The sequence below is a fragment of the Lonchura striata genome, chromosome 16 (assembly GCF_050655825.1).
Source record: "Lonchura striata isolate lonStrDom1 chromosome 16, ASM5065582v1, whole genome shotgun sequence".
Taxonomy (NCBI): Eukaryota; Metazoa; Chordata; class Aves; order Passeriformes; family Estrildidae; genus Lonchura; species Lonchura striata.
Genome location: NC_140718.1, coordinates 5,526,276 through 5,536,743, shown reverse-complemented (window position 1 = coordinate 5,536,743; position 10,468 = coordinate 5,526,276). Strand labels below are relative to the sequence as shown.

The following is a 10,468-nucleotide window of genomic DNA, read 5'->3' as shown; positions in this document are numbered from 1 at the left end:
CTCCCAGTATCACCGTGGAAGCGGCTCCCAGTGCTCCCAGTATCACCAGTACCGGCACACCAGCGGCTCCCAGTGCTCCCAGTGCTCCCAGTATCACCGTGGCAGCGGCTCCCAGTGCTCCCAGTGCTCCCAGTGCTCCCAGTGCGCCGCCGGCCGCCGGCCCCAAGGGCAGCTCCTCGTCCTCGTCCTCCTCCTCCTCTTCCTCCTCGTCCTCCTCCTCCTCCTCGTCCGACTCCGACTCCGACTCCAGCTCCAGCTCTTCCGACTCCGCCCCGCCTTCGCCGGCCCCGCCCACCGGGTGAGGACACGCCCCTTTCCTTAATTAACCAATTAACCGTGCCCCTTTTCCTAATTAACCCCACCCACCCAGTGAAGACATGCACCTTTTGTTAATTAACCCCTCCCACCGGGTGAGGACACGCCCCTTTCCTTAATTAACCGTGCCTCATTTGCTAATTAACCCCTCCCACCGGGTGAGGACACGCCCCTTTCCTTAATTAACCGTGCCTCATTTCCTAATTAACCCCTCCCACCGGGTGAGGACACGCCCCTTTCCTTAATTAACCACGCCTCTTTTCCTAATTAATCCCTCCCACCGGGTGAGGACACGCCCCTTTCCTTAATTATCCACGCCTCATTTCCTAATTAACCCCTCCCACCGGGTGAGGACACGCCCCTTTCCTTAATTAACCACGCCTCATTTGCTAATTAATCCCTCCCACCGGGTGAGGACACACCCCTTTCCTTAATTAACCAATTAACCATGCCTCTTTTCCTAATTAGCCCCTCCCACCGGGTGAGGACACGCCCCTTTCCTTAATTAACCACGCCTCTTTTCCTAATTAATCCCTCCCACCCAGTGAAGACATGCGCCTTTTGTTAATTAGCCCCGCCCACCGTGTGAGGACACGCCCCTTTTCCTAATTAACCCCTCCCACCAGGTGAGGACGCGCCCCTTTTCTTAATTAGCAATTCCACTTTCCTTGATTAGCCCTGCCCACCAGGTGAGGACACACATTTTTTCTTAATTAACCTTGTTCGTTGGGTGAGGACACGCCCCTTTTCTTAATTAGCCCCTCCCATCAGGTGAGGACACGCCCCTTTTCTTAATTAGCCCCTCCCATCAGGTGAGGACACGCCCCTTTTTTAATGAGCAATTCCACTTTCCTTGATTAGCTCCACCCACTGTGTGAGGACACGCCCCTTTTCTTAATTAACCTTGTTCGTTGGGTGAGGACACGCCCCTTTTCTTAATTAGTCCCATCGGGTGAGGACACACCCCTTTCATTAATTAGCAATTCCACTTTCCTTGATTAGCTCTGCCCACCAGGTGAGGACACGCCTTTTTTCTTAATTAACCACGCCTCTTTTCCTAATGAACCTCTCCTGCCCAGTGAAGACACGCCCCTTTTCTTAATTAAGCTTGTCTACTGGGTGAGGACACGCCCCTTTTCTTAATTAGCCTTGTTCGTTGGGTGAGGACACGCCCCTTTTATTAATTAACCTTGTCTGCTGGGTGAGGACACGCCCCTTTTCTTAATTAACCTTGTTCGTTGGGTGAGGACACGCCCCTTTTATTAATTAACCTTGTCTACTGGGTGAGGACACGCCCCTTTTATTAATTAACCTTGTTTATTGGGTGAGGACACGCCCCTTTTCTTAATTAACCTTGTCTACTGGGTGAGGACACGCCCCTTTTATTAATTAACCTTGTTCATTGGGTGAGGACACGCCCCTTTTCTTAATTAACCTTGTCTACTGGGTGAGGACACGCCCCTTTTATTAATTAACCTTGTTTATTGGGTGAGGACACGCCCCTTTTCTTAATTAACCTTGTCTCCTGGGTGAGGACACGCCCCTTTTCTTAATTAACCTTGTCTCCTGGGTGAGGACACGCCCCTTTTATTAATTAACCTTGTTCGTTGGGTGAGGACACGCCCCTTTTCTTAATTAACCTTGTCTACTGGGTGAGGACACGCCCCTTTTATTAATTAACCTTGTTCGTTGGGTGAGGACACGCCCCTTTCCTTAATTAACCGTGTCCACTGGATGTGGCCACGCCCATTTCCTTGTTTAGCCCCGCCCACTTTAACCCCGTAACCCCGCCCCCAAACGTGAGGCCACGCCCACCGTGGCTCCTGATTGGGCGAGGCTAAGCTCCACCCATTGTCAATTAAGCCACGCCCGGTTTAAATTAGACCACGCCCATTTATAGCAGACCACGCCCACTTTAAAGGCATAGGGGGTCCCCAAGGCCCCGCCCACCCCTGCCTCAGTGTCCCCGGGGTGTCACCCACCCCTGCCTCAGTGTCCCCAGGACTCCACCCACCCCTGCCTCAGTGTCCCCAGGGTGTCACCCACCCCTGCCTCAGTGTCCCCAGGACTCCACCCACCCCTGCCTCAGTGTCCCCAGGACTCCACCCACCCCTGCCTCAGTGTCCCCAGGGTGTCACCCACCCCTGCCTCAGTGTCCCCAGGGTGCCACCCACCCCTGCCTCAGTGTCCCCGGGGTGCCACCCACCCATTCCTCAGTGTCCCTGGGGTGCCACCCACCCCTGCTTCAGTGTCCCCAAGGCCCCGCCCACCCCTGCCTCAGTGTCCCCGGGGTGCCACCCACCCATTCCTCAGTGTCCCCAGGGTGCCACCCACCCCTGCCTCAGTGTCCCCAGGGTGTCACCCACCCCTGCCTCAGTGTCCCCGGGGTGCCACCCACCCCTGCCTCAGTGTCCCCAAGGCCCCGCCCACCCCTGCCTCAGTGTCCCCGAGGCCCCGCCCACCCCTGCCTCAGTGTCCCCAGGGTGCCACCCACCCATTCCTCAGTGTCCCCAGGGTGCCGCCCACCCCTGCCTCAGTGTCCCCGGGGTGTCACCCACCCCTGCCTCAGTGTCCCCGGGGTGTCACCCACCCCTGCCTCAGTGTCCCCGGGGTGCCACCCACCCCTGCCTCAGTGTCCCCGGGGTGCCACCCACCCCTGCCTCAGTGTCCCAAAGGCTCTGCCCACCCCTGCCTCAGTGTCCCCAGGGTGTCACCCACCCCTGCCTCAGTGTCCCCGGGGTGCCACCCACCCCTGCCTCAGTGTCCCCAAGGCCCCGCCCATCCCTGCCTCAGTGTCCCAGGGTGTCACCCAGCCATTCCTCAGTGTCCCCGGGGTGCCACCCACCCCTGCCTCAGTGTCCCTGGGGTGCCACCCACCCCTGCCTCAGTGTCCCTGGGGTGCCACCCACCCCTGCCTCAGTGTCCCCGGGGTGCCACCCACCCCTGCCTCAGTGTCCCCGGGGTGTCACCCACCCCTGCCTCAGTGTCCCCAGGGTGTCACCCACCCCTGCCTCAGTGTCCCCAGGGTGCCACCCACCCCTGCCTCAGTGTCCCCAAGGCCCCACCCACCCCTGCCTCAGTGTCCCCAGGGTGCCACCCACCCAGGGTGCCAACCCACACCTCCATGAGGGTGTCCCCGTGTCCCCGAGGTGTCACCCACCCGTGCCTCAGTGTCCCCAGGGTGTCACCCACCCATTCCTCAGTGTCCCCAGGGTGCCACCCACCCCTACCTCAGTGTCCCCAAGGCCCCACCCACCCCTGCCTCAGTGTCCCCAGGGTGCCACCCCCCCTGCCTCAGTGTCCCCGGGGCCCCGCCCACCCCTGCCTCAGTGTCCCCAAGGCCCCGCCCAGCCGTGCCTCAGTGTCCCCAGGGTGTCCCCAGCCCCTCCCCCTCTCTGACCGCTCTCTCCCCGCAGGTCCCCGAGCGCCGCCGCCGCCATCGTCACCGCGGCCACCGGCCCGGCCCCGCCCGAGGGCCCCGCCCCGCCCGGCGCCGCCGCCCCCGCAGCCGCCGCAGCCGCCGTGCCGGTGCCCCGGCGCAAGCGGCGCCGCTCTTCCTCCTCCTCGTCCTCCTCGTCGTCCTCGTCCTCGTCCTCCTCGTCCTCCAGCTCCTCCTCCTCTTCCTCCTCCTCCTCCTCCTCCAGCTCCTCCTCCTCCTCCTCCTCCTCCTCCTCCTCTTCCTCCTCCTCCTCCTCCTCCTCCGAGGCCCCGCCCCAAGCCCCGCCCCAGCCCGAGGCCCCGCCCACTTCCGCCTCCCCTCCCCCCTCCGCCGGCCCCGCCCCCTCCTCCACCGCCCCGGCCACGCCCACCGCCGCCGCGGCCACGCCCACCGCCGCTGTAGCCACGCCCACCACCTCCGCGGCCACGCCCACCACCACGGCTGTGGCCACGCCCACCCCGGCCGCGGCCACGCCCACCCCGGCGGCGGCCACGCCCCTGCTGTCACTCAAACCGGTGGGCGGGGCCTCGGCGACGCCCCGCCCCCCCGGCTCGCTGCTGTCACTCACGCCCGGCGGGGGGCGTGGCCTGCGCCCCTCGCCCCGCCCCCCCGGCTCTCTGCTCTCATTGGCCGCCGCCGGGCGGGGCGTGGCCGGGCGGGGCGGGGGCCCCTTCCCGCTATTGGCCGCCCGCAGCCCGGGCTCCGCCTCCTTCCAGCGCGCGGCCACGCCCTTCCTGGCCACGCCCACGCGCGGGGGGTGGAGCCCGCGCTCCCCCTCCTCCCCCTTCCTGCGGGGGGGCGTGGCCGGGGGGGCGTGGCCTCGGCTGGGCGGGGGCGGGGCCTGCCTGCACCGTTTCCACGGCAACCTGGGGGCGGGGCTGGGCTGCTCGGCCCGCCTGGGGGGCGGGGCCTGCCTGCACCGTTTCCACGGCAACGTGGGCGGGGCCTCGGCGGCGGCGGCCAATCGCGTCAGCCCCTGTGGCCACCGCGGCTGCTGCTACCACGGGCGGGGCGGGGCCTCGCTGGCGGGGGGCGGGGCCGCGCCGCGGAGCCCCTCCCCCTTCGCCATGACGCCCAGCATGGCCGCCCGCATGGCCCAGTACTCGGGCTCCTCCTCCCAGTACTCCCAGTACGGCCCCGCCTCCTCCCAGTACAGCCCCGCCTCCTCCCAGTACAGCCCCGCCTCCTCCCAGTACGGCTCCGGGGGCTCGTCCCAGTACGGCGCCGCCTCCTCCCAGTACGGCCAGTACCAGTACCAGTACGCCCAGCTGGCCTCCCAGTACTCCCAGTACTCCCAGTACGGCGCTGACGGCTCCCAGTACGGCGCCGGCGACGGCTCCCAGTACGCCCAGTACGCCGCCAGCGCCGCCCAGTACGCCGCCTCGGGCGCCGGGGCCGCCGCCGCCGCCGCCGCCGCCGGGAGCGGCGCCGCCGACGCCTCCCAGTACGCGGCGGCCGCTGGGAACCAGTACGGGGCCGGCGCGGGGGGAGGGGCGGCGGGCGCGGCGGGAGGGGGAGGGGCGGCCGCGGGGGGAGGGGCGGCGGCCTGGGCGGGGGAGGGCGGGACGCAGGAGGGGTGGGGGAGCAGCGGGGGAGGGGTCAGCTGGGGCAACTGGGTCAGCCCCGCCCAGTGACGGGGGGGGAGCGGGACCGGTTTGGGGGGTCTGGCCCAAATTTGGGGGGTCTGACACAAATCCAGGAGGTTTTGACCCAAATCCGGGGGGTTTGACCCAAATTTGGGGAGTTTGAGCCAAGTTTGGGGGGTCTGACCCAAATCTGGGAGGTTTTGACCCAAATCTGGGGGGTTTCACCCAAATTTGGGGGGTTTGAGCCAAATTTGGGGGGTTTGAGCCAAGCTTGGGGGGTCTGACCCAAATCCGGGAGGTTTTGACCCAAATCTGGGGGGTTTGACCCAAATTTGGGGGGTTTGAGCCAAGCTTGGGGGGTCTGACCCAAATCCGGGAGGTTTTGACCCAAATCTGGGGAGGTTGATCCAAATCCAGAAGGTTCTGACCCAAATCTGGGGGTTCTGACCCAAGTTTAGGGGTTTGACCCAAATCCGGGAGGTTTTGACCCACGTTTGGGGCATTTTAAGAAGATTTTGGGGGTTTTGGCCCAAATTTGGGGGGTTCGGAGCTGGGTTTGGGGAGTTCTTACACAAATTTGGGGGTTCTGACCCAAATCCGGGAGGTTTTGACCCAGGTTTGGGAGATTTTAAGGAGATTTTGGGAGGTTCTGACCCAAGGTTGGGGGTTCTGACCCAAAATTGGGAGATTTTTGGGAGATTTTGGGGGGTTCTGTCCCAAATCCAGGAGGTTCTGACCCAAATTTGGGGGTTTGATGGTGGAAATTGGGAGTTTTGGACCCAAAATTTGGAGGTTTGGAGCTGAACTTGGGGGTTCTGACCCAAATTTGGGGGATTTTAAGGAGGTTTTGGGGGTTCTGACCCAAATTTGGGGGCTTTTAGGGAGGTTTTGGGGGTTCTGACCCAAATTTGGGGGATTTTAGGAAGGTTTGGGGGTTCTGACCCAAATTTGGGGGATTTTAGGGGGTTTTGTGGGTTCTGACCCAAATTTGGGGGATTTTAAGGAGGTTTTGTGGGTTCTGACCCAAATTTGGGGGATTTTAAGGAGGTTTTGGGGGTTCTGACCCAAATTTGGGGGATTTTAAGGAGGTTTTGGGGTATTTTAGGGTGGTTTTGTGGGTTGTGACCCAAATTTGGGGGATTTTAGGGAGGTTTTGGGGGATTTTAAGGAGGTTTGGGAGTTCTGACCCAGATTTTGGGGATTTTAAGGATGTTTTGGAGGGTTTGGACCCAGATTTGGGGGATTTTAAGGAGGTTTGGGAGTTCTGACCCAGATTTTGGAGATTTTAAGGATGTTTTGGAGGGTTTGGACCCAGATTTTGGGGATTTTAAGGAGGTTTGGGAGTTCTGACCCAAATTTTGGGGTTTTTAAGGATGTTTTGGAGGGTTTGGACCCAGATTTGGGGGATTTTAAGGAGGTTTTGGGGGTGTTGACCCAAATTTTGGGGTTTTTAAGGATGTTTTGGAGGGTTTGGACCCAAATTTGGGGGTTTCGGACCCAAACTTTGGGGGTTCAGCCGAAACTCGGGGTTTTGTAGCCCCGAATTTGGGGGTTTTGGCCCCAAAGCCGCGGGGGCGGAGCCTCGCGGGGGGCGTGGCCACGGCTGAAGCCCCGCCCACGCCGGAGGTGGAGTCAGCGGCCGCACTTCCGGGTTAAGCCCCGCCCCCTGCACGTGATTGGCGGAGGTGAGAGACGGGGCGGGGCCTGGGGAAAGGGGCGGGGCTAAGGGGAGTGGGGGGAGTTCCCAATTTGGGGTGAAAATTCCCAATTTTGGGGTGGATTTAAAAGGTGGAAATTCCAAATTTTTGGGGTGGGTTTTGGGGTAAAAATTCCCAATTTTGGGGTGGATTTTGGGGTAAAAATTCCCATTTTTTGGGGTGGATTTTGGGGATAAAATTTGGAATTTTGAGGTGAAATTTTGGAATTTTGGGGTGGATTTTGAGGTTGAAAATTCCCGTTTTCGGGGTTGGAAAATTAGGAATTTTGGGGTTAAACGTCGGAATTTTCAGGTGGATTTTAAGGTGGAAATTCCCATTTTTGGGGTGGATTTTGGGGTAAAAATTCCCATTTTTGGGGTCGACCTTAAGGTGAAAATTCCAATTTTTGGGGTGGATTTTGGGATTGAAATTCCCATTTTTGGGGTGGATTTTAAGGTAAAAATTCCCATTTTTGGGGTGGATTTTGGGGTTAAAATTTGGAATTTTGAGGTGAAATTTTGGAATTTTGGGGTGGACTACGGGGTTGAAAATTCCCATTTTCGGGGGTTGGAGTTTGTAATTTTGGGGTTAAAATTCAGAATTTTGGGGTGGATTTTAATAAGGAAATTCCCCGTTTTGGGGTGAAAATTGACTTTTTTGGGGTGGGTTTTAAAGTGAGTTTTGGGGTGAAAATTCCCATTTTTTGGGGTAAAAAATCCCAGTTTTTAGACTTAAAATTGCCATTTTTGGGGTGGATTTTGGTGTGAAAATTTCCCAGTTTGGGACCGTTTTTAGAGTTAAAATTCCCCGTTTTAGGGTAAAAATTGCCATTTTCGGGATGGATTTTGGGGTTAAAATTTGGAATTTTCGGAGTGGATTTGGGGGTAAAAACGGCCGATTTTGGGGAGGATTTTGGGGAGATTATACGATGAAAAATTACCATTTTTATTGTAAAAATTCCCATTTCGGGGCAAAATTTAGGGTGGAAATTCCCATTTTGGGGTGAAAATTTGGGGTGAAAATTTCCATTTTGGGGATGGATTTCGAGGGGAAAATTTGTGGTAAAAATTCCTATTTTGGGGTTAAAAATCCCCATTTTGGGGCAGAATTCGGAGTAAAACGTCGCATTTTGGAGTGAAAATTTGGGGTAAAAAATTACCATTTTGGGAGTGGATTTTGGGGTTAAAATGTCTCGTTGAGTGGTGGATTTTGGGGTAAAAAATACCGATTTTGGGGTGGATTTTGGGGTGAAAAATGCCAATTTTGGGGGTGGATTTTGGGGTGAAAAATGCCGATTTTGGGGTGAAAAATGCCGATTTTGGGGGGGAAATTTTGGGGTGAAAACCAGGGATTTTGGGGGTGGTTTTGGGGTGAAAACTACGGATTTGGGGGATTGTTTTTAGGGTGAAAACGCTCAGGTTGCAGGTGGATTTTGGGATGGAAACGCCCGCTCTGAGGGCGGATTTTGGGGTAAAAATGTCGTTTTTTGGGTAAAAATGTCGTTTTTTGGGGTGAAAACGTGGAAATTTGGGGGTGGGTTTTGGGGTGAAAACGCTGAGTTTTTGGGTGAATTTTGGGGTTAAAATTTCCAGTTTTGGAGGGGTGAATTTTGGGGTAAAAAGCACGGATTTTGGGGTGAAAAGCATCGATTTTGGGGCATTATTTGAGGTGGAAAAGCCCCATTTGCAGGGTGGTTTTTGGGGTGAAAATGCCCCTTTTTGGGTGTATTTTGGGGTGAAATTTGCCAGGTTTGGGGTGGATTTGGGGTTGAAAATTCCCAGGTTTTGGGGGTGGATTTTGGGGTAAAAACTACAAATTTTGGGGTGGATTTTAGGGCATAATGTGGGGTGAAAACGGCCGGTTTGGGGGTGGATTTTGGGGTGAAAACCAGGGATTTTGGAGATGTTTTTGGGGTGAAAATGGCCGGTTTGGGGGTTGTTTTTAGGGTAAAAACCACGGATTTTGGGGGTGTTTTTTGGGGTGAAAACCACGGATTTTGGGGGCGGATTTTGGGGTGAAAACCACGGATTTTGGGGGCGGATTTTGGGGTGAAAACCAGGGATTTTGGGGGTGGTTTTGGGGTGAAAACTACGGATTTGGGGGATTGTTTTTAGGGTGAAAACGCTCAGGTTGCAGGTGGATTTTGGGATGGAAACGCCTGCTCTGAGGGCGGATTTTGGGGTAAAAATGTCGTTTTTTGGGTAAAAATGTCGTTTTTTGGGGTGAAAACGTGGAAATTTGGGGGTGGGTTTTGGGGTGAAAACGCTGAGTTTTTGGGTGAATTTTGGGGTTAAAATTTCCAGTTTTGGGGGGGTGAATTTTGGGGTAAAAACCATGGATTTTGGGGTGAAAAGCATCGATTTTGGGGCATTATTTGAGGTGGAAAAGCCCCATTTGCAGGGTGGTTTTTGGGGTGAAAATGCCCCTTTTGGGGTGAAATTTGCCAGGTTTGGGGTGGATTTGGGGTTGAAAATTCCCAGGTTTTGGGGGTGGATTTTGGGGTAAAAACTACAAATTTTGGGGTGGATTTTAGGGCATTAATGTGGGGTGAAAACGGCCGGTTTGGGGGTGGATTTTGGGGTGAAAACGACGGATTTTGGGGGTGGATTTTGGGGTGAAAACCAGGGATTTTAGGGGTTGTTTTTAGGGTTAAAACGACGGACTTTGGGGGTGTTTTTGGGGTGAAAACGGCCGGTTTGGGGGTTGTTTTTAGGGTGAAAACGCTCAGGTTGCAGGTGGATTTTGGGATGGAAACGCCCGCTCTGAGGGCGGAGTTTGGGGTAAAAATGTCGTTTTTTGGGTAAAAATGTCCTGTTTGGGGTGAAAACGTGGAAATTCGGGGGTGGCTTCGGGGGTGGGTTTTGGGGTGAAAACGCCGAGTTTTGGGTGAATTTTGGGGTGAAAATTCCCATTTTTGAGGATAATTTTGGGGTTAAAATTCCCGGTTTTGAGGAGGATTTTGGGTTGAAAATTCCCAGGTTGGGGGAGGATTTTGGGGTAAAAAACACGGATTTTGGGGTGGATTGTGGGGCATTATTTGAGGTGGAAAAGCCCCATTTGCGGGGTGGTTTTTGGGGTGAAAATGCCCCTTTTTTGGGTGGATTTGGGGTTGAAAATTCCCAGGTTTTGGGGGTGGATTTTGGGGTGACTTTGCCCGGTTTGAGGGTGGATTTTGGGCTAAAAATCACAGAATTTGGGGTGGTTTTTGGGGTGAAAACGGCCGGTTTTGGGGGCGGATTTTGGGGTGAAAACCAGGGATTTTGGGGTGTTTTTGGGGTGAAAACGGCCGGTTTGGGGGTTGTTTTTAGGGTGAAAACGCTCAGGTTGCAGGTGGATTTTGGGATGGAAACGCCCGCTCTGAGGGCGGAGTTTGGGGTAAAAATGTCGTTTTTTGGGTAAAAATGTCCTGTTTGGGGTGAAAATTCGGGGCT

At 56.5% G+C, this 10,468-nt stretch overlaps 1 protein-coding gene across 1 annotated transcript in view; it reads left to right on the top strand.

Annotated features, from left to right (window-relative positions):
* Positions 1 to 9,894, top strand: part of LOC110483994 (uncharacterized) — a 28,504-nt gene extending 18,610 nt beyond the window's left edge. Inside the window, exons 12-15 of the mRNA XM_085593508.1 lie at positions 146 to 298; positions 3,732 to 5,222; positions 6,878 to 7,025; positions 9,751 to 9,894. Coding sequence (XP_085449634.1) covers positions 146 to 298; positions 3,732 to 5,222; positions 6,878 to 6,947 — 1,714 coding nt within the window. The 3' untranslated portion in view covers positions 6,948 to 7,025; positions 9,751 to 9,894. The remainder of the gene's footprint in view (positions 1 to 145; positions 299 to 3,731; positions 5,223 to 6,877; positions 7,026 to 9,750) is intronic.
* The last annotated feature ends 574 nt before the right edge of the window (positions 9,895 to 10,468 follow it).